Consider the following 24,899-nt stretch of genomic DNA (forward strand, 5'->3'; position numbering starts at 1 on the left):
TCAGAGCTCAGCCTAAAGAAACCGGTGACAGAATCTCTTTAATGTGCTGACTCCGGCATTCATCAGCTATCTACAGGGGAGACATTGGAAGATCTGCATGTGCTTTCCCTGCCCTCACATGTGCAGCAGTTCATTATTTACATGCCTGGCATGCTGCCCAGTCGGACCATGCCACGGCTCATACTGCTGACCACAGACCAGGCCTATTTGTGCATCTTTATTATCCAAGCAATCCCTGATGAATGTTGGAAGAAATGTGCTGAAAAGGTGCCAAATTGGAGCGTCCTTGTCAGGACAAAAGCTCAGCATCAGGCTGGGCCAAAATAGAGCGTTTCTACATCAGTGACCCAATCAGGAGTATCTGCGCCCTTCAGCCGGGGCCATCCAAATACATTATTAGACTCAGTGCATAAAGCTTATGACTGGCCTCCCTCCCCAACACACACACTTTACTAAACATTGTCCATTGTCCTGCACCATTTTGTTTGCAGAATGTCAGCTCCCGGGAGCAATACTGCACTGCTATGTTTTATTTATTTATTTTTATATATATATATAAAATATAATATTTAGTTCAAACATTCTAAATAACAGCTCAGTCTTTCAGTTTTTATTCATGATGTTTGTACAGCTTAATGTCTCAGATGTACTTTGGAGTGACAGCAGAAAACAAATTTACAAGTTAGGCCTCCTGCAGACGGCACAAGTTCCGTGGCGAGATTTCCCGCTGAATTTCCGCCCGTGTCCGCTGCCATAGGATTGCATTACATAATGCAATCCTATGCTCACAGACGCAATTTGATCGTGTGAAAACACACGCAGAAAACAAATTGCGGCTTGTTCTATTCATGTGCATTTCTCGCAGAGGCCGGCACAGAAACGTCACTAGTGACGCACCGCTCTGTGCATTCGCCGACTGAGCGGCAGCCGGCATGTAGAAGAGCGGAGGAATCACTGGAGTGGGTGAGCCGCAACGGTCACTGCAGGGGCACAGGTCGGATCCCACTCGCAGCGGGATCTGACCCGGCCGTCTGCAGGCGGCCTTAAGATGAACAATAATGGAGTAACTTAGTTTTACCAAACTAAACCCAGATTTCTGACTCCTCCCAGCCGCCCCTCTCACTGATATGACAGCTTTACACCATTGAAGGATTCTTTCTACAAGTACATTCAGATATTCTTCAGAACTTTCTTCCCAACGTTGTTGCAGAAATTCCCACAAATGTGCTGCACTTGTAGGTCGCTTTGCCTTCAACTTTCTGTCTACTTTATCCCAAACAAACTGAATGGGGTTTGTCTGGAGACCCTGTAGGCCCTTCCATTATTTGAAGCCTACCGGCTGCTTCTTGTCTTCTTCAGTAGTTCTGACATAACCTAGAAGTAAGTTTTGGATCATTGCCTTGCTGTAATATAAACTCCTCACCAACTAGGCGTACACCAGAGGGTACTGTAATCAAAAGGCTTTTTTGTCCAGCCTGCCAGTCATCCTGTGCAACTCTGGATCCAGCAGAAGAGCTCCAGACCGTCACGCTTCCTCCTCCATGATTAACCATTGGTGTCACACGCTTAGGAACCATCCTTTCACCTACTCCATGGTGTATGAAAACCCTGCGTGATGGACAAAAGATGTCACATATTGATTCATCAGTCCGTAAGACCTTCCACTCTTCAGTCGTCCGCTGGAGGTGCTGCTTGGCCCAGACAAGTCCTTTTGCAATCTTAGCAGTGTCTTTTTTCCTGATTCTCTACCTGTCAGATCTGCAGATAGAAATCTTCTCTAACAGATTAAGGCCGCATCCACACGGGCGATTTTCTTGTGAGATTTTGTTGCAATATGACAGTGCTACAGATTGCAGGTATCTGGAGCCCATGCTTTCCTATGGGTTCTTCCACACGAGTGATGTTTTGTAGCCTGAGACATTGCGGGACTACAAAGTCGTGGCCTCCATACATCCGCAATGTGCTATTTTAATTTTTTTCTAGCCCATGTTTCCCAATGGAGCCTTACGTTTTAGCTCATTGTACAAAAACGTGGTTTTCGTGTGGTGCGATGCAACTTTTACAGTAGAAAATGCTACTGTAAAAGCCATAGCTGCAGTAAAAACAAATAATAATACATCACATAAGAAGCGTTGTCCGGCTCCGGAGCGAGTCTCTTCTTCACGTCCGGCACTAGTCTTCAGTCTTCTGACAGCGCTTCCTGGATTGGAAGATCAAAATTTCCACCTCCAGGAAGGGCTGGTTGTGATTGATTCACAAGCGCAGGCTCTGATTGGCTGAGCCCCCGGCGCTTGTGAACCAATTACAGCCAGCCTTTCCTGGAAAAAAAAATTCCTCGCAGGTTGTGTTATAATTGCATTATCGCCGCGAGAAAACGCAGCGATATCACACAGACTACCGATGCATCGCTATCGTGTCGCCCATGTGGATGTGGCTTGAATGGAAACTTGTTTATTTTTTGCTGCATTAAGCTGTTAATGAAGATTTTGTGAGGCGCCGATCACCAAACTGTTGATTCTCAAAAACTTGTCATCTGATTTTGTAGTGGCCCTTGGTCGGCCGGACCTCTTATTGTCAGAGTTTTCTCCAATTTCCGAGTGCCTTTTGATGGCATAGGAAACTGTACTGACTGCCACCTTGTCTGTCTTGGTAGTCTCTCTGTAGGACAGACCTAGACTTCTAAGGGTTATAATTGGTTGTTGCTCTTCCTTGGTTAATTGCCTTTTTCTTGTCATTATGATAGCAGTGTGTTCTGCCCTCCAAGTCCTGCCCTAGAGGGTGTTATATGCAGTCTGTTCCCACACTGGTTAAATAGAATCCGAGGGTTGGAAAGTAATCTACAAAAGTTGTGGCACCTGTAGAAATACTTTTGCATGCAGTTTCTGTTCAGCAGAGCAGCCGTCCGTGATGTGTTACCTGAAAGAAGTCCTTTGGTTAAAATGAGAAATTCAGACTATTGTTATGTTTCTGCTTAAGGCCGCCTGCACACGAGCGTTCCGGATTCCGCTAGCGGATTTTCACGCGCGTATGGTACCTAAATGTGCTTGCGGATAGGTGCGGATGCGTGAAAAATCACGCGCGGATATACGTGGATGTGTTGCGGAAAAAAACGCGCAGAAAAACCAGCAGACACCCCTTATTGTAAACCCAACCCCTAGAGAACTGCCCATTCCTTGGAAAACAGCTTAAGGCCGGCTTCACACGAGCGTGATGGGCTCCGCCACGGAATATTCCGCGAGGAAGCCCGTCACGGCGCCCCCCAGAGACCCCATACTTACCAGCGGAAGATAGCGTGAAAACGCTTCCCCGCCCACCACCGCCGCGTCATGTGACACGCCCACCGCATCACATGACGCGACCGGCCGTGTCACGTGACGCGCCGACCGCGTCATATGACGCGGCGGCGGTAGGCGGGAAAGCGTTTTCCCGCTATCTTCCGCTGTGTTACAGCGGGAGATAGCGTGAACGGACGGCTTCCATTGACTGCAATGGAAGCCGTCAGCGCGTACACCCGCGGCAAATAGAGCATGCCGCGGGTGAGGACGGGAGATTTCACGGTGCGAAATTCCGCGGTGGACTTCCGCATCGTGAGCATTGTGCTATTAGGTTCAATAGAACCTAATAGCAGGGGGCAATGCAGCGGATTTTCGCCGCGAATTACGCGGTGTAAATCCGTTCGTGGGAAGGAGGCCTTAAAACCAACACCCAGACTTCGTTTTGTCCCTCTTGCTTGTGCGAGCATCGTTAAATTATTGATGTCTTTGTGGGCATGGTTGATCCATGTAACTTTTTTCGGGCGCTTCTCCAGCGTGACTTTATTTCAGTCACTGCAAAAAAATTCACAAGAGGAATTCATTACTACAGATTTTGCATTCTTACATCCTGCATTGGCAAGAAATACTACCTATCTCCCTCTACAAATTTGCCTGTGAAGCTCTGTGCTGTGTGTTGGGACGCCTCCTACCATGCCTACTTCCTGTAGTCATAGCAACCAGTGACTCCATCCACAGCTGCACTGCGGATGTACTGCGTGAAAAAACACACCCATTGGCCGCCTGCACACGAGCGGAAATCCCGCCGCGGGATTTCCGCCGCTGAAAGTTTGCATAGGAGTGCATTACAATACGCACTCCTATGCAGACAGCCGCGGTTTGGCCGTGCGAAATCTCGCGCGGCAAACAAACCACGGCATGTCCTAATTTTCTGCGGGGCACGCACTCACCCGGCCGCCGGCTCCGGTCTGCGCATGCGCCGGCTGCGCGGCAGCCGGCACATGAAAGAGCCGGGGCCGCCAGGCGCGGGTGAGTATGCGCTCGTCCCTGCAGGCGCTCGGGTCGGATCACGCGGCGAGAATTCTCGCTGCCGGATCCGACCCGCTCGTCTGCAGGCGGCCATTCACTTGTATTGGAGGCTTCACGCGCAGAATCCGACCCAAATTAGAACAGGTTGCAGATTTTTTCACGCGCGTGAAAAAACGCTATACAAATCCGTCCGTCTGGGGACAACTGCGGATCCTCATAGGAGTATATTGGCTGCGGTCTGGGGCAGATAATGTGCCTAAAATAACGCGCTGGAAATTCCGTTCGTGTGCAGGCACCCTAAGGGCTCATGTCCACGGGCAAAATATGATTTAGGATCCGCAGCGGATCTCCCGCGCGCGGATCCGCACCCCATAGGGATGCATTGACCACCCGCGGGTAGATAAATACCCGCGGATCGTCAATAAAAGGGATTTTAAAAAAAATGGAGCATGGAAAAATCTGGACCATGCTCCATTTTCGTGCGGGTCTCCCGCGGGGACGGCTCCCGCGGGCTTCTATTGAAGCCTATGGAAGCCGTCCGGATCCGCGGGAGACCTAAAATAGGAATTTAAAGTATTTACCTATCCGGCGCGGGCCGCGAAGCTCTGCTCTTCCTCACGGCCGCATCTCCCTTGCTTCGGCTCGGCGGATGTGCCCGGCGCATGCGCGCGGCACGTCGACGACGTGCCGCCGGCGTCAGGAATTCATCCGCCGGCCGAAAATGAAGATCCGGCCGTGAGGAACAGCTGACATTCCCCGCCCGCGCCGGATAGGTAAATACTTTTAAATTGCTATTTTCGGCGCTCATGTCCGCGGGGCAGGAGGGACCCGCTGCAGATTCTCCATGTAGAATCTGCAGCGGATCTGATTTTCCCCGTGGACATGAGGCCTTAAGCTTCATAATCGTTTTATGTACTAGAGCCCCCCTACAAGGGGTCGGTTCACCACACTAAATGCTCCTTCTGCTCTGATATTGTAACTTATATCAGCGTTACAATCACAGAAAGTGTCATCCCTCCGACAACTTCTAGGTGCTTGATTTTTTTTGTAATGCATGTGTGTAATATTTTATGTAAATATATAATGTGTGTGTGTATATATATATATAATATATATTAGATTGGCTTGGCTTTATTTGCCAGGGAACCCTGCCGATCACCATTTTGCTACGCTAGTGTGTTCTTGGACTGAGCTGCTGTCTGCAGGAAGCAGATAGCTCCATTCCCACTGTAGTGGCCAGGCTTGGTATGGCAGGCATAAATAAATAAGTAGAACATCTAGACAGTGTGAAGATTTACATGTTGATTTCGACTTGTTTGCATGTGTTAAACATGAAGGCAGATTACCGTTTAGTAGACATGGTCCATAATGACACTTGGCCGCACTGATTAATTATTTTGCATGTTTATATCACAAGTAGACCAGCAGGGGGTGCTGAAATCCTGTGTTCTAAAAAAAAAACATCAATATTACTGTTTCTACATTCAGTGCGCTATTGTTGTTGTACTTTATACTCCTCCTGCATTTAACCCCTTTATGGGACCATTTTCCTGTTTTTTCATTGTTGTTTTTTTTTTCTCCCCGCTTTCAGGAAGCACCCCTTTTTCATGTTGCCGCTTTCGTTGCAGGCTCGGGGCGCGCTGCGGTCACATACTATACACTGTATTAGAATTCTATATTGAGTGAAATGGGGAAAAAAAACAGTGCCCTATTTTGGGCGTCTTGTTTTCAGGGTGTGCAGGCTGCAGCAAAAGTGGCACAATGACATTTCCCGTGGGTCGGTGCGGTTACAGCAGTACCGCATTTATATAGCTTTTTGTGTGCTACATTCAAAAATGTAAATATCTTTAACAAAAATTTCCTGTGTCCATCTTCTGACCGGCATAACTGAAGTCTCATTTACACGGGCCGATCGCTAAAAAAATCGCTAATTGCCGATCGTTTTAGTGATAATCGGTGCATGTACACGTAAATGTAAAAGCACCACTTACCTGCCCGCTCCCCCGGCGATCCAGCACTGCAGCTCCTGCAGTCCTCCCAGTGTTTGTTTTATGATTGCTGCAGCCAATCAGATGCCACGGTGCCCATCTGCTGACGTCACCCCTCACACCAGGAAATGGTCATGTGACCACTGCTGCCTCTGATTGGCTGTAGCGGTCAGGTGGTAGCAGTTTGTAAACAAGTAGCGGGAGGACTGCAGGAGCTGCAGCGCTGCATCACCGGGAACGAACAGGTGAGTCGTGGATTCTTTTATTGTGTTAGCATATCTATAGACGTTTGTAAAGAATACTCCCCAGCTGGACAACCAACTTATGTTCATCGGCATGTGGTGTATTTATTATGGAGTAGAAAATAATTTATTGGTCTGTTTGTTTGTGTTTTTTTAGTTTGCCAGACATATCAAGAAATCTGAAGGGCAAAAAACTCCGAAGGTCGAACTGCAAATATCAATATACGGCGTGAAAATACTTGAGCCAAAGACAAAGGTGAGAGGCTTATTATAACCGGATCAATGGTCCTTACGCTTTATCCAGACGTGTCTGAGTTGTTTCTCCCTGCGTATCACAGGAGCGCCCAAACCTTTATGCCGCCTGAGGCAACGTGTGAAATGGAGCGCACTCCGCCCCTAAAAAATCACTCATTTTACAGGCATTGGGTGTGCAAATATACAAGATACCCAACACACACTTAAACCATTGAGACTGAAGTAATAGTGGCCCCCTTAGTAGCCCCAACAGTAGTAGTGACCCCTATGGTTAACCCAGTAGTAATAGTGACCATAGTTGTAGTAGTGACCCTTATTGTGACCTCTCATAGTGGGCACAGAAATAATAGTGACCCTAATAGTGGCCCCAGTAGTAATAGTGATCCTTATAGTACCCTCATTAGTAATAGTGGCCCCAGTAGTAATAGTGATCCCTATAGTACCCTCATTAGTAATAGTGACCCCTATAGTGCCCTCGGTAGTAATGGTGACCATTATCATCGTCCCAGTAGTAACAGTGTCCTTCTTAGTGGCCCTCAGTAGGAATAGTGACCCTCATAGTAGTCCTAGTAGTAATAGTGACTATTATCATGGTCCCAGTAGTAAGAGTGGCCTCAGTAGGAATAGTGACACCCACAGTGGCCTCAGTAGTATTAGTGACCATTTTTCTGGTCCCAGTAGTAATAGTGCCCCCCTTAGTAGCCTCACTAGTAATAGTGACCCCTATACTGGTCTCAGTTGTAACAGTGTCCTCCACAGTGGCCCCAGTAGTAATAAAGTCCCCCTTAGTGGCCCCAATAGTGATAATGCCCCCCAGTCAGGCAGCAACTTGACAAGCATTTACCTCACTTGTTCTGTAGTTCTGGTCCATTAGGGGCCGCCGTCCTGCTCTTAATCAGCGTGTGACCTCTGACCTCTCTGCCTGGTATTTGCTTTGTGTGCAGGAATGCAGATGCTGGGGAAGAGGTCAGGGGTCATACTACGTTTACACCATCACCCCGGTCCACCGAACTGGAACTACAGAGCTGGTGACCTAAATGCTTGTCAGGGTGCTGCCTGGCCATTAAAAACAAATACAGGCTGGATAGCAAGCTGCTGCCCCTCTGAGGTCCTCGTGGTAAGGGCGCCCCTGGTGGTGTGGCAGAATTAGCAGTGCTACAGGCAAGGTAGACTCCAGACGTAACTCAGGTGAGGCGCACACTGCACACCCATACTGACTTTGAAGGGGTTTGTCAGCTCTAAATAATGGCCTGTCCTGAGGATAGGTCATCGGTAGCCAACTGGCGGGATCCATGGCTCGGGACCCCCTCTGACTAGCCCTTCTTCAGGTCCCTATTACAGCGTACAGAAGCAGATGCAGGGGCCGGCACTGGTATTGCGACGGGCTGCGGTGCTCATGTTGCGCTGCGACTCCTTAAAGCCTCCCTGCGTAGCACCACTACTGGCCATGTGAGGAACTGCCGCACGGACCCATTCTCTGGAACTAATGAGAGGGACTAATTGTACCTCCGACGGGACGAGAATTAAACAGAAAAAGAAATCGGTTGCAGATTTTGCTGCATATTTGCAATAAATCTGTCAACCTCCGCATGTGTTATATATAGATTTTATCAGTTCAGGACAAATTTCTCGCCGTTCACCGAAAGCGCTAAAATCCACGGTGAAAATCTGCTTCATGATCTGATTGGCTGCGGCTTCATGATCTGCCCGCAGGTCCGTTTCCTCATAGACTCCACATAGATTTGGTCAAGTCTGATCCACTTTTCTCCTACTGTACTGCATCGCCTGAAGATGGTGGCTTCACAAGGCGCAGCGCATCCGTCTTGCGGGAACGCGCCGTACGCAGCGAGCAGCAGAATTCTGTCACTTGTTGTGTCAAGGAACAAAACCGCCCGTGCTGTCCGCCAAATGTCTGTAGTTTTTCCATAAATGTTATGTTTTCTGCAACGGTTCTGAATGTCGGTCTGGATGTCAGATGGGATGTTGGACGGGTTTCCGCTCCTGTCGCCAAGTCCCAGTGTAGCAACTGTTAGACATTTTCTGCAATTTGGGCCATTTTAGGACACCTAAATGCACATATCAGGCGACCTACATTAACAACATGTCAGCCCTGTATTTTCTCAGTCCTATTTGGGAAGCCACAGCCCCTTTGACCAATTAGTATTTTATAGCAGGGGCATTCCCATCTAGGGAATCCGACTTCAATGTGTTCAAAATCACAAGACAACGCCATCATCCATAAGATGTTTGTTTCCAAGATGCTCCGTTCTTCAGATTTTTCAGATTTTGATTTCTCTGGTTGCTTACTGCTCGTTGCCAAGGAAACAAACTGCACTATGAAAAGAAATACTGGAGGAGGTCGGCGCTTGCGCACTTCTTTCATCTAAATCTGGCGACCGGTATCTCAGGGGCGCATGCACACTCGCTTTCAGTCCGGCCCCCGCTGTGCTCTGCTATTTCTTTTGTAGTGGTGCAGTATCAGAACGACCTGCAGAGGGTGCTAGATAGGCATTTTGACACCTGCAAAAGGAAAAGTAAGGGTTAACACCTGATAGGTGTAGCAGGAAATGGTTACATTTATGCCAGTTCCTGCCAAAAACAAGGGGGTCAAGTTACAGCTTGGCAGTGCAGGACAGGCTGCAAGCTGAGGTCCAGTGTGGACCAGTTGGGTCTGTCACCTGGTCGGACGCCCCAGGAGGGGTTAGTGACAGAACCCTGTGGGTTGTGAACTGTATATAATTTCCTTGTATGCTGTAAATAAAGGCTGGCAGGAGCCAGATCTAAAGAGAATCCACGTCTTGGGAGCCTGTTTCGTGTGAGGTGGCCATTCCGGTATCCCAAAGTGAGCGATTCCGTGGCAAGAAGACCCCAACTTGTCACACTTTCCACAGAGTAACTGATCTGTTTTCCTGGCAATGAGCAGTAAACAACCAGAGGAATCAAATTCTGCAATGTCTGGAGAACGGAGCACTCTGGAAACAAACATCTTATGGCTGAGCGCATTGTCTTGTGAGTTTGAACACATTGATGGTACTGCCCCTTTAAATCTAAGCCAAAGTAACTAAGCATGAAGATAAAAATCCTATTCTGCGGACTGTTCATGTGCAAGTCGTTCTTTGGACGCGGTTCAGACATCAGAAAAGAATTAGAGTGGTATTTCCCCTGCCAAAGAGAATCTATTGTCAGAAGATGACCTTTTGTTAACCCCTTCTGCTGCAGCCTTTTTGTTTTTTTTCTTCTTTTTTTTTTCTCATGTTCAAGAAATCATAACTTTTTTAATTTTTCCGGTTACGTGGCTGCCTGAGGCCCTGCTTTGTGTGGAATAAGTTGTATTTGTATTGGAAAACTTTTAAGAATTTCAAAGTGAGGCAAAACACAAAAAGAACACGGTTGCGCCATTTATGGGGAGTTTTGTTTTTATATTCATGGTGCAATAAAAATGACGCGCTATACTTACTCTGCGGTTGATGCAAGTACGGCAATACCAAATGTATGTCGTTTATGTAGAACTAGGTAAAAAAAAAAAACAATGTGCTTTCTGTCACCATGCTCTGCCCACCATAACTCCACCACTGCAGCTGTGTGACGGCTCGGTTTTTGCCATTTTGGGATACATGCTCCCTTTAGATTCCTTTTTGTTCAGTGTTCTTTATATTGGAGACAGGGTGACCATAAAATTTGCTATTCTGGCGTTGTGTGTTCTTTTCTGACGGCGTTCACCCTGTGGGATTAATAATGGGGTACATTAATACGTTGGATTTTTACGGACACTTGATGCCGGTTTTTACATTTTTGCTTAGTTTTTGACGCGACGACGGGGAAAGGTGTTTCTTTCAGCTTTTAATGTATTTTATATTTTCTAACAATTAAGCCTTTATTTTCGCTTTTACGCTAATCACAGCCGTTGTGGGCAGATATCAGCAGTCAGAGACCGCCAACACCCGCTGTGTACGGAGTGGGCGTAACTCCTGAGCCTCCTTCATACATTGACACACGACGTGCGCTGCGCTCGTACGTCACACAACGAGAACACTAAACCCCGAAGTTAGACTAGTCCATACTGCTTGACTGTCCGCTTCAGACTCGTGCAGATCGTAGACGTTCTGTCTAGAAGGGTTAAGATCCCGCAGATCTCCTCTGTTTCTGTCCGGTGCCAGCTGACAACAGGATGGGCTTCACTATCGGCGTTCGGGGGGGGCTGCTGCTGCAGCCGGTTGGCCAGATGCCGGTTAGTGAGAAGGGGGGGGGACATATGGAGAAGATTTCGTTATACATTTCTAAGTTTTAATTGCAATATGAAACAAGATGGGATGAAAAGAAGATTAATAGACATGGTTGGGATCCTTGTGTTTTATTTGTGAGCTTTCTATGTCTAAAATCAAATGTTTTACGTTTTGCTCGTTTACATGCGGGGCCTTCAGTGCAGATCTGGGGCAAAATCCCATACGAAATAGCGGCAGACGCCAATAGCCCCCAGCTGGCGCTCCTTTTTTCTGTTCCCATAATGGAAGAGGAAGGCTAAATGGCACAAGCCGGTGTGAGCTGAGCCTTACGCATATTATAAACCAAACATATCCCATGGCACTAGAAATATTGGAAAAAACAAAATCTTTTGAGTCATAGCCACCATCTTTCCTCGCCTGTTCCCGCTGTGACATACGCTCTCCTCCTGTTCGTGGCAGGTGTTGTGCTTTGGTCTCCTGTCAGTCGCGCTCCGTTTCCTCAAGGGCTCACACGCCTGCTGTCTTGAAGGGGCCTACCTGTGTATTTCTCTTGCCCTCCAATCTCAGGGCACCTCTGGTTATATCAGGCACGTTCCCCCTCAGGAAGACGCCGATGCTTTTTGTTCTCTTTCTCAGCTAAGGTGCTATTCATTTGTGCCGTCTTCCGATTCTGACTAGACCGGACTACACCACATTCTCCACTCCTGACCTCGGCTTGCTGTACTGACTGTTCTCCTGTCCATCGCCTGCCCCGACACTCTCTAGTTCTGACAAAATTCCTGAAAACTTGCAGTTTTAACAACAATTCTTGTACCTCATAGGAAGGTGACACTTTCTCTTCTGTAGAGATCGCATCTTGATAGTCATCTCATTATCATCACCGTCCGGATTAGAACAAATGGCGACGCCTCTATTATAAACTGGAGGCACATAACCCAGTATCACGGCATTGGCATTGAGGCTGTAGACACAGCTCACCTCTTCCCCCTCTGTTCACTACATGCATTAATCGAGGTTGGATTGGAAAGCTTCAGTAGTTCTGGGCTGATCTTCTCCACACCAGCAGCCTTGCTATTTTTGAGTGTCTTTACTACTTCTTCGACCTCGATGTTGGTGATCAGTCCTATGTAAACAGGAAGCTTCACAGCTTGAACTAGAGCATCTTCCGGTTGTGGAATCACGAGAACCGACTGACTTGAAAGTTCTTTAGAGTGCTCTGCCAATCTTTGTCCTTAACTGGTACTCCTTGAGGTCGCAGACTATCCTGTATAATGTGCGTGTACCTTTCTGATCAACCGCTGCGTGTGCTTCACAACCTAGTCACATTTCTCTTGGTGGTAGCAGCGCTTGACTTGACAGGTATTGATACGGCTCTTTTGAAGCATGTCATTGGTCATTTGATATGGCTTGGTTTTGGTCGTATATACTTAAGGCAGAGTCGAGCCAAGACATGATAGTGATCAGAGCCAACATCGGCTCCATTGCATGTAATGACATTGGTGATCCATGACCGCCATCGTCTAGAGAGGCAGGTGTAGTGAATGTCATCAGTTGATTGACAGCCTGGCCTCCGCCATGTTTTCTTATAGATATCCTTATATTGTAAAAATGCATTTCCTATACAAAGGTTGTTTGCAGTGAAAAAACTGATTAGTTGGTAGCCGTTCTCACTCATCATTTGAGCCAATCCATAAAGGACAATGGTTTGCTCAAATACATAGCAAGTTGGATCAATCTGTGCATTAGAATCCCCTGTAAGCATGACCCGGTCATCCAGAGGAACCGGACTGAGGACTGCTTGTAACTGATCGTAGAAAATGTCTTCATCCATACCATTGGCTACTTCAGTTGGCAAATAGGCTTGAATGGTTATGGCCTTCACATGATGAGATGCCAACTGTGCCATAATTGCTCTGTACGAAACTGGCATCCAGCTGATAACGGTGGTGGCTTGAGCTAAGAGTATGAGCCTCACGCTATCCATGTGGTCGGCCATGGCCGGTTACTGCATATACAGCTGGTTACGTTTGAGCTGTAGTTGAATACAAGTCTTTGAAATATTATCATGCAGACGTTTTGGAAGCGTTCCCCAGACAGCACCACCTTCTCTACCACCTTTACTTCGCCGTGTAATATTACAAACATCTGGGAAATAAGGAAAGAGGAAACCCACATGGAACGGCTTACCGCAGAGGTCCATGCGCTGCGCTTGGGGGATGTGCAGAATTGTAATGCCAGAGACAGAATTTTTCCTTATTTTTTTATGGACATTCGAAAGCTTCTTTCATTGCGAAAACCCTCTGGATTGTAATTACTCACATTTTCCGTTTATGTTAGCGCAGTAATCCCATGAGCCCCGACAACTTCCTTATTTATTCTCCCTAAAACAAGCAATCTGGATTGTTTTCTTAGGCCGAGGCACGCTTGCCTTCACATACACTCTTCAGAAAGAAGTCAGCAGTGCAAGTTCTAAGAAGTGCCGTAAAAGGCGCAGGACATTCTACATCTCTGGACATCATCAAACTGTGTGTACAAATATATAATAGATACTTAAAGGGAGTCTGTCACCTGCTTATGCGCTTAAAGTAGGTGGCCCGATATACTTACCTCCCCCATCGCTTCCCCTGTGTCACCACTGACAGACATCACTCAATACCACAGGCACTTCATAATGGGCAAACATTAATGACCACCATGGGGGCCTTCACAAGGGATGCAGACTGCCCCATGACACCCTGCAATCTCATCGTGGAGGAGCCAATCGGGATTTCCAGATGACAACTGGGCCATTTTGATGCAGCCTTTAGAATTGGAAGTAGCATTTAAAGTGTTGTCCAGGATTAGAAAAAGATGTCGTCTTTCTCCCAAAGACAGCACCACCCTTGTCCATAAGGCTGGGCGTAGTATTACAGCTCAGCTCCATTAAAGTAAATGAGAGCTGAGCTGCAATACCAATTACAAACCATGGACAAGGGTGGCGCTGTTTTTGGTAGGAAGCAGCTATGTTTTTCTAACCCTGGACAAACCTGTTAAATGATTAATAGCTGCCATCAGAATTAACTCTAGTGGTGGCTGTCGTGGCTGAGTGTCAGCTCCCACGCACCTACTTAAAAAAAAAAAAACAAGGACAGAATTGATGTTTTCTCTCCCTTCTCAAAAAAATTAATAAAAGTTTTACAATATATTTTATGTACACAAAAACAGTACCAAAAAAACTACAGCCCTCATACGGCCATGTTGACGGAAAAATAAAAAAGTTATGGCTTCTGAAAGTGGCGATGAAAATCCCCCAAACATTGCTGCATACTTATGGCTAAAATAGGCCACGCCCATAAGGGATGACGCAATAATGGGATTTATAGAATAGGTCATTTTCTGATGACATATTCCCTTAAAATTAAACCAATAAAGCATGTGTTAATACATACAGCTGTTTAAGAACTTCCGTGCCTCTTAAGCCCTGCTGACCTGCCCCCACATGGCTTATTCCTTTCTTGCCCCTGGTGCTGTGCAAGAAGAAGCCGTTCTGTGCTGACAGCTTTGCAGCACCCCGCTGAACCCTGTGTCTCAGCACATTTGGCTGTGACATTCACTGACAGTGCCTGGAGAAACAGCTGTGCTTGCACTAGAGATAACACCAGTGTCGGCGCAGTGCAGACGGGAGCTCCGGGTTCAGCCTGGCAGTTAGCAGAACACAGAATTCTCTTGCAACGACTTCCAGCTTCCTAGTGGAATAGGGGTTTTCTATGAAAAACATACAAAATAAGCTGCAAAAATACTGAGTGTTATGCAATTTTTGACAAAAAAGGGGATGATACCCTCGCCCCTCTCTCCGTATTCACCCGATCTTGCTCCATGCAACCTGTTTTTCTTTTATGTGTGCTTTGAGTCGTGGAAAGGAAACTAAATTTTACAGCTGCAAAACATAGGCAGAAAACGGAACAACTGGAGCCGAACGCAACCTTCCCCAACAACGTACCACCTCAGAAGGGATCCACAGACGTTCACCTACCAACCGAAGCCGCTACTAGTAACACCGGCCAGAAGACTTTCATTTCTTCTGGGTTCCGCCAGGTATTTGCCTTTAGTACCGATTTATGCAAACAACATTACTGACAACCAGCAATACCCTACAAATACGTGCGCGAGGCCGCGTGGCGAGCAGGAATAGCGGCCAAGCCGATGGCTTCCTAGAGGATTGTAGCTGCTCTCCTCACAGACTGCTGTTATCTAATTACTTTCTCCACTGAATAAAGAACCTCTGTGAATTTCCATGAATATAAATTAGAGCATTGAAGCAGAATACAAAGGAGCTATAAAACATATTAACCTACATAACTACCTGCAGGGAAACGTTACTGCGGAGCATTATAAGTACACTACAGTAAGAGATACAAAGTCAGAGCAAGAAAATCATCATGCACTGCACATCTTCCTAATGTCTCTAGCTGCAGGTGACCAGTGATATCTTCTTCATTTCTTTTCTTTCATGGGTCTTTATTGGTAAATGGGAAGCGGCATAATGTGCACTTCAGATTCCATAATTATTTTGTCGTAACGTTTTATTGTAATAGACAGAAGGGATTGTTGGAATCATTTCTCCCCGGCCGTCCTCCCATTCATTCGAGATGTAGTTGTTCAGTTTAACACCCCCCCCCCCCCCAGGAGTCACGTTAGATATGGAAAAACCCTCCTGAAAATGTCACTCCTCTGCAGAGAGAACACACCACTGCTGGCTGTGTATCCCCAGCTAAAATACTGAGAGAGGGGTGCAACGGCCCCGAAACACGTCTATATGCTGGATTCATTTTTTAAAATAAAAACTCAGAAACACGTCCCGTGCCTCTTTGAGTTAAATGGGAGCGCCTATAACCACATTTTTTTCTTACATTTATCCCATGTACTTGGACGTCCCCCTTGAAAGGTGTGACGTTTTGTGGACTGGCTGTACCCTCTTAGGCTCACCAAGAATCAATCAATTTCACTGCCATACTTAGAATAAGGGGGAAGAAAAACAAGACAAAAAACATTTTCAAACCAAAACATCGGTATATAGATTTGCTCCTCTCCTTTTTTCTTCTCATATTTTAATACAACAAGTTGGCTCCTGTTAGATGCGCGGACCTCTCATCTGCACAGCTTCTCACGATTCTGGTAATCTCTTCATTTGTTTTTCTATAAAGAGCAAAATGTAGTTTTGGATCCAGCTTTAATGAGAGTAAGACATTATGCAAGGGTTAACAATAATAGTTTATTCGAATCAAGTGATCAAGCATACTGATGACTAATTGTCCTTCTTTTGTAAATTATATACAAATGATTAAAGGGGTTGTCCCGCGAAAGCAAGTGGGGTTATACACTTCTGTATGGCCATATTAATGCACTTTGTAATATACATCGTGCATTAAATATGAGCCATACAGAAGTTATTCACTTACCTGCTCCGTTGCTGGCGTCCCCGTCTCCATGGTGCCGTCTAATTTCAGCGTCTAATCGCCCGATTAGACGCGCTTGCGCAGAAGGGTCTTCTCCCTTCTGGTGGGTCTGGGCACGAGCGGTGTTCTGGCTCCGCCCCGTCACGTCATGTGTGCCGATTCCAGCCAATCAGGAGGCTGGAATCGGCAACGGACCGCACAGAGCCCACGGTGCACCATGGGAGAAGTTGCAGAGAGGGGATTCGGGTAAGTAAATTTTTTTTTTTTATTTCAACACATCCCTTGGGTTTGTCCTGCGCTGAACAGGGGGGCCTATGCAAAAAAAACCAAAAAAACGTTTTGGCGTGGGACAACCCCTTTAAGCAATCAGCTTACATCACAGAGTATGAAGATAGCATGTTATGTCATCAGTATCTTTATATAAAGACATCACATCACTGGAAATAGCATTATCTGACTTGTATATCAGCAGCCGGTGAAGCCCACTTTCAAATGGCACCAAGATAGAGAAATTCTGCAGGAAACTGGACTGATGAGTAGAGTGTCTCCTTACTTGTTTTATTGGCTTCAGTCTTGTTCTGGAAAGTAAAACTTTTATACTATCTTAGCAAAAAATCCCTATGTGTCGATTTCCTAGTCTTCATGACAGAATGACATCATTTTCTGCCATGAGTTAGAAAAACAACCTACACAGATGATCCTCCTCCCAGACACACAATAACATGACTCTTTGTGTGCTATCTTAAGACATACACAACATTGTGATGCAGCAGCCAAAAAGGCAAACACAGTTCTGGGATGTATTAAGAGAAGCCTAAAGCTTAGATCACATGAGGTAATTATCCCCTCTACTCTTGCTTAGTTAGACCTTATCTGGAATACTGTTTTTAGTTCTGGGCACCCCACGGTTAAAGGATCTGGGAATGTTTACCTTGCAGAAGAGAAGGCTTAGAGGAGACTTAATAGCTGTCTACAAATATCTGAAGGGCTGTCACAGTGCAGAGGGATCAGCCCTATTCTCATCTGCACAAGGAAAGACTAGAAGCAATGGGATGAAACTGAAAGGGAGGAGAGATTAGATATGAGACAGTGAGGGGGATCAATGAGTGGAACAGGTTACCACGGGAGGTGGGGAGTTCTCCTTCAATGGAAGTCTTCAGTGGCTGGACAGACATCTGTGTGGGATGATTTAGTGAATCCTGCACTGAGCAGGGGGTTGGACCCGATGATCCTGGAGATCCCTTCCAACTCTACCATTCTAGGATTCTATGATTCACATCTTCATTTTATTACGCAACCAGAAATACCTCTTTCCTTAAACACTCCTTAAACGTGGACTTTAGCAGAAAATAACTCTTTAGTTCATGTATGGCTGAGAAAAACGAAATGTAGTCTAAATAATCACACAATCGGCATATTCCTAACAATACACCCTTGATTATTTAGAATATATACAGTAACTAAGTAGAATCATTTGTAGGTTACGATTACAGAACGTATATGCTTATACAACAATTCCACAATGTAAGTAAAATACATAAAATCAGCACAATTAACATCAAATTTAGGGTTTGAGAAGCAGTAGATCATCAACTGGTAAATATATCATACCTTACATTTAAGTTACTATAACTATAGCTTGCTTTTCAAGTTCTATTAAGTTGGATTTTAAGCATGCTGATAAGTCTATTGTGACTTCTGTTACACTGTTCCCTATATTTTCATTTGCTACTAACATAAAACCAATTTGCTCAAAACTGGTCTCAAAACAAAAAGGAAAAAAACATTAAAAATCAAAAACCATTATTGTTGGACTAACAGCCAAGGGACTTCACTACTTTCCCTGGTTAGCCAAAGAACAGACCCTAAGGAGGAATTTGTCCCCACCCTTTACAATAGTAATCTAATCTTTATCTTCTCCTTTCTCCATGTGGATGGGTGTGAGGATTGCAGATATCCATGGCTGACTATAGAGCCTCTCTGTCCTCTTATAGCTGCCATTGTTTGAGATGCCCTTTGTACATCATTTGTTGCCTGAGGCCTCCGGGGAGGAGCTTTTGATGTTAAGCCCTCCTTTGACTTGTCATCAGCTTGCGGTTGGTGCCTGCAGAACGTCTGACGAGGTTCACCCCGGTGACCGTTTAGCAACATTTTGGTACTTGTTAGGAAAACTCAACATGCCAGTTCTCCGGGCTCAGTTGGATGGATCCAGCCTACGGACAGATGCAGTCTGCACTTAAGAAGATGAAATGTGAACTCACACTGGGAAAGTTCCAGTGTCCTGGCAGAAATAACTCAGTTTAAGAACTTACTTGGTCCAAAATAAACTTCAAGGGGTTGTCCGGCCATAAACATTAGATCTCATTACTTCTGTTTGCCCATTACCATGCACTTTGTAATATACATTGTGCATGGTAAATGAGGCAAACAGAAGTTATTGACTTACCTGTAGGGGTGCCCCCCCCTGTGTTGCTCCTCGGTCGTCCCTGGTTACGACAAGAAATCTTCTTTTCTTGTCGGGCCGGCTCCAGGTCTTGACGGGACGTCGGGGACGCGCTTCTCACTTCTGCTCTCTACTGCGCATGTGCAGTAGAACTTCAGCTGCTGGGAACCTCTCCCAGGGGGCGCGCGGCTGCTGGCATCTGTAAGGTAAGTGGACGGCCGGGCTCTCGCAGGGGGGGGGGGGGAGGAGGCAGAGGGTGTGTGTGTGTGTGCGCTGCTGGTGGTGGCCGGGCTGTCAGGAGTCCCGGGGGGGGGTGTAAGTGGACGGCCGGGCTCTCGCAGGGGGGAGAGGGGTGTGTGTGTGTGTTGCTGGTGGTGACCGGGCTGTCAGGAGTCCCGGGGGGGGGGTAAGTGGACGGCCGGGCTCTCGCAGAAGGGAGGGGGGGGGGGGGGGAGGGTGTGTGTGCTGCTGGTGTCGGCCGGGCTGTCAGAAGTCCGGGGGGGAAGGGGGGGGGGGGGGGGCATGTGTATGTGTGTGTGTAGGGCATGCTTGGTGCTACTTTCACTTTCAATAGCCGACGATCGTCAGCTATTGAAAGTGCTGCTAGAGATCAGGATCTGCTCCTACAGCTCTGACAGGTGTAGCAGTAGATTATTTCATCTTCCCCAGCATGTTCCCTCATCACTGGAGGCTGTGACACTGCAGTGTCCAGTGATGAGGGGACATGCCGGGGAGATGAAGGAAACTCCTGCTAACAGCTGTCAGAGCTGTAGGAGCAGATCGCACTGCTCTCCCTGCTCTCTCATTACTTTGAATGGGGCCAGCCGGCTGCTGGCTCCATTCAAAGCAATGAAGCGTGCATGATGCCGGTCCTCCAGTCATGTGGCCGGTGTCATCGGGAGCGCGCACTGAGGAGAGAGAGGCAGCAGTGCATCATGGGAACTACCCAGCGGCGCCATCTTTGAAAAATCCTTCAGGCAAACTTTATAAGGTAAGAAAAGGAATAAAAAGGTGAGCAAAATATCGTTTTTCATGGTTAAAGCTGTAATGTGTGATGCTTCTCCACTACAGGGCATTCATTGGGGGAAAAAAAAATCAGTTTCGCCGGCGGACAACTCCTTTAATCAAGAATTATTCAGTCCATGGCGGATTAAAAAAAAACAGATTTGCAGTTCTGGGCCTTGTGCTGTTTACTTCTCTCCATTAAATGGATGAAACAAGGTTCCGCGGGTCAATTTTATCAGTGCAGTAATCTCTGCCCAGAGGGACCGGAGAGGGTTTCTGCTGTAGCAAGCAAATATTTCTGATGTTCCTAATCTATTACAGCACAAGCCACCTCTATATACTGTATACATATAACTATGATTAGTCATTTAAACAAATAATAATCAAATCAAGTTAATCAAGTTTACAACATAATCATCATCAATACAGTTACTTCTCACATCCCATTCTTAGATTTGTCCTAACATGTTTTCACAGGTAGATTAACATAATTTTCAGTTCTCCCCAAAAACAAAACTTAAAGAAAGATTTACTGTATATACTCGAGTATAAGCTGAGATTCTCAACACAAGAAAATGTGCTGAAGAAGCCCCCCATGGCTTATACTCGAGTGAGGTAAAGAAAAAAAACAAAACGCAATACTCACCTCTCAGCCGGCGTCTGTATCCCTGATGTGATGCTCTCCCTGGCAGTGCAGCAAGCTGCTACAGTCTTCTCCCCGCTGTCAGTTCCCTGGCTTGGTTTTGAAATTCCCCGCCATCAGCTCTGTGTGAGGAAGCACCGTGATTGGATCGATCGCCGACCAATCACAGCCGGCGCTCGAAAAAACAAATCACAGCCATTCAGTGAATTACATCACTGATTGGCTGTGATTCGTCGGCGCTCGATCCAATAACAGCAGCGGATTTTAAAACCAAGCCAGGGAGATGACAGCGGGGAAAAGTCTGAAGCAGCTTGCCACACTGCCAGGGAGAGCATCACTCCGGGGGACACAGACGCAGGCTGGGAGGTGAGTATTGTGTTTTTTGTTTTTTTTACCTAGTATATACTCGAGTATAGCTCGAGTCAATAAGTTTTACTAGTTTTTTGTGGTATTGACTTGGCTTATACTCGGATCGGCTAATACACGAGTAGATGCAGTACTATTGATCAAAGTCATGCAAATGAACTTGTACATAAGAATATGCTAGCATAATAACTGTTATCAGTGATGTGTATCTCACACATACACTTGCCCTGCCTTCACTAATCCATGTATTCAGTATACAAGAAGGTTTCTTGTTTCCATACCAAGCAGCATACACTTGCATTGTGTCCTGTGTACAAACCTGTTCAAGCATCCACAAACATTTAACACATACGCCAACAACAGAGGCATTAAACTAGGGCTGTGTTGCAGCGAATATTCATGATGGAGACATTGTCTCATCAGATCTCAATATGCATTGAGCCCCAAAAAAATGAAAATACAGTAGAACCTCAATTAACGTTATTATTCCGTCCGGAGGCAATGGGCTTTAGTAGAAATCAATGTTAGTTGAGGACATTATTTCTATAGGAATTAATGTAAATCCAATTAATTGGTTCTAGATGTTCCAAAAACACACCAAACCCCATTTAATAGAGAATAACTCTGGTCTTTAATACCAAAAACAATTACAATACTGAATGCATATAAAACACAACTGTAAAGAATTAACATTGCAGGGACCTCATTATAGCAGTACGTATCACTGTGTTATCTGTGGTTTGACATAGGACTGCAGGGACATAATTATAGCAGTATGTATCACTGTGTTATCTGTGGTTTGACATAGGACTGCAGGGACATCATTATAGCAGTATGTATCACCGTGTTATCAGTGGTTTGACCTAGGACTGCAGAAACATCATTATAGCAGTATGTATCACTGTGTTATCTGTGCTTTGACATAGGACTGCAGGGGCATCATTATAGCAGTATGTATCACTGTGTTATCTGTGCTTTGACATAGGACTGCAGTATTTATTTGCAAACGTTTCTTTACTGTACTCATCTGTACAGTACTTACATTTTGCATTACAGTGGGGATTCAGGAGGCAGGCAGCGTTCAGCCGGCACTTTGGGGATTCAGCTGCTTTACTGTGTCAGGAGGCAGGCAGACACAGCAATGTTCAGCCGGCACTGTGCACTGTGGAGAGCGGAGTAGGAAGAGTAGGCGCGCGCTGATGCAGGAAAAGCTGGAAGTGATCGGCATCAGCTGGGCGCCGGCTCACTGAGCGGTGCCCGGGGTCATGGAGGGGCCGGCACCCATATCTGAGGAATGCAACTTTATTTGAGGGACCAGCGCTGCCCTGACACATTGACTTACGTTGAAAACAGCTTTACTTAAGAGCAACTCTACTCAAGGGTATACTGTACAAAGAAAAAAAACATATCCAAATGGAAGTCTGGTTCCTCTGCAAATACCACCCATACCATGCTATGGCAAATCGCTTCCTCCTGCACACACGTAGAATCGAATTGGCATTTCCGCGAGTGTAGGAAAACTTGCAGTATGCTCTATCTTTGTGCAATGCCCGCATGGACGGCTTCCATTGAAGTCAATGGAAGCTGTCCGAACCGCGGCCTGTCCACAATTAACGTTGCAGACAGGTTGCGGATTCTGCGTCATTGCCTAGCAAGGTTGCGGGGAAAATAAGCATTTAAAAAAAAAATCTGTACTGCACATGACTGACAACTAGCGTCCACGGATAACCGCGGTACATGTTATAATGAAAGAAGAGCGGTACGCGCAGTCGCCGGGCAGGAACAGGGACGGATTCTGCTGTGGGCTCCCACGTGTGGAATTCGACCTGTTCGAGTGCAGGCAGGCTTATCATTAGAAAAGGTAAAAAATATTTGTGTTTCAAAACCAAAAAATCTCAGCCAGCGCGAACATCATAGTATTCCTTACAAGCAGAGCCGGTGGGACAACAGACAATAGCAAACAAAAGACTAAGAATTCTGATAACGTTCAGATTCCTACATTGGAGCACTTGAAGTTTTATCAGATTCTTTAACTGTTACTTTCCCCCCTGATTTTCTCTCAGGGTTATCGAACGCTCTTTTCTTGTACATTTTCCACATTTCATCAGTACTGATTCCATCATTTTTTCCCCCTTGGGATCCCATTTTTCCATAAAGCTAGAAATATATCTTTTCTGCTTACTCTATTTTGATTCACTTGTCCTTCTACTGGAATTTGAATCTTGTGGTGGTCCGTCCCTATTAAGGACCGGACCGCAGTCTCCCAACTGCCTTACTACTTCCAGAACCTCAGCCACTGGATGACCAGTCTGAATTATCAATACTATTATCAATTACTATTTTAGATCCAAAGGGAAAAGTATCCAGCAGCACTCAAACCGTACCCACTAGGGGTGAGGTGAAAAAATGCAAGCCACTCAACAATGGGTCTGAGCCTCAAGACTCAGTAGTCAATCACAAAAGTAGTAGGGAGGAAGTGGCAGCATGCAAAAACTTCATAAAAGATCAAATTTTATTATTCCATAGTCTTAAAAAGGTAGGCTATGTTTCGGCCTTAGAAGACCTTCTTCAAGCTGAAAAGGGTACCAAATTTCACACCATTTCTGATGCCATGGCTGCTACGGATGACTGGTTTGAGGCACAACCAAATCCTTCTTTTTGCAAGGCTTACATAACTTGGAATACCGATTTAAAAAGTGCGTTGGCATCAGTGGAGAGTATGTGGAATAAATAGAAAGTTTCATCCTCCTATCTCATTTCTTTCTGGGTAAAGCCAAAGACTTATCAGCACCCCTTCGTACAAATGATAAAGGTTGCAACTTAAATCACATCACAAAGGGCTCCCACAGCGTGTTACACAATACAACTCATATGCTCTGCCGGCAGAGACCATGTATGGGCTGTGTATGGCATTGCGCATGCCCGTGAATCACACATCATGGCATGTGCATTGTGATTCTTTTTTAATTCCCCGCTCTGTTTAGAGCGGGAATGCGTATGGAAACGCTGCCTGTACGCAATGTGTTACATATGGACAGCATATTATATGCAACCCTTACAAGGTATAGGGCTTATGCTGTGTACGAACACAGAGAAATAGAGAATGCTGCAGTTGATTTATCTTGCATATCGCATATCTTACATATCGTGCGTGCAATGTACACGTGATACATGGTGAAAACACGGTCGTGGACATGAGCCCAAAGTATAAAGATAGCAAATTTCATCACAAAATATAAAGATTGCAAATTACATCACATCGGTATCTGTATATAAAGATTACAACTTACATTTCATCACGAAAGGTAGCATCATCTGACTTTACACAGAACTTACTCCAGGAATTTACTTGCATCTCTGGTAGATAGCATCATCTGACTTGTATATCAGCAGCCAAGAAGTCCACTTTTAAACGACACCAATACAGAGAAATTCTTTAGGAAACTGGATCGACAATTAGAGTGTCCCCTTACTTGTCCGAATGGCTTCTGTCTTGGTTGCGGAAAGTTAAACTTTTATAATATCTTAGCAAAAAATGCCTACGTGTCAAATTCCTAGAATTCATGACAAAATTAAGTCATTTTGTGCCATAGGACAGAAAAAAGAATCTATTGTGTGAAATTTTTATCTAAAACCTACACCACTGATCCTCCTCCCAGTCGCATGATAACATGACTATGTGTTTTAACTTACTCTTAAGGGCTAATGCCCACGGACGGATTCCGTGAAATCTGCAGCGTTATTCCGCAGCTATTAGGTTTTATTGAACTTAATAGCTTTCTGCCTTGCAATGTTCACGCTTCAGAATTCTACCGCAGATTTCCGCAGCATGAAAGAAATTGCGGCATGTTCTATTTGCCGCAGAAAAACAGTCAATGGAAGCCTTCCGTCCCGCGATACTTCCGCTGAATACTTCCCAAGAATATGCATCATTGCCCACCCTTGGCGCGACATGCGCTGCACTGCGCATGCGCACCGAGTCACCCGAAGGGACTCTC

General features: G+C 45.8%; 1 protein-coding gene across 5 annotated transcripts in view; it reads left to right on the forward strand.

Annotated features, from left to right (window-relative positions):
* GULP1 (GULP PTB domain containing engulfment adaptor 1) overlaps positions 1-24,899 on the forward strand; it is a 308,401-nt gene that overhangs the window by 211,597 nt on the left and 71,905 nt on the right. For all 5 annotated transcript variants that reach the window (XM_066577081.1, XM_066577084.1, XM_066577085.1 and 2 more), the window contains one exon: positions 6,689-6,787. In XM_066577081.1, coding sequence (XP_066433178.1) covers positions 6,689-6,787 — 99 coding nt within the window. The remainder of the gene's footprint in view (positions 1-6,688; positions 6,788-24,899) is intronic.

This window comes from Eleutherodactylus coqui, chromosome 8 (assembly GCF_035609145.1).
Source record: "Eleutherodactylus coqui strain aEleCoq1 chromosome 8, aEleCoq1.hap1, whole genome shotgun sequence".
NCBI lineage: Eukaryota > Metazoa > Chordata > Amphibia > Anura > Eleutherodactylidae > Eleutherodactylus > Eleutherodactylus coqui.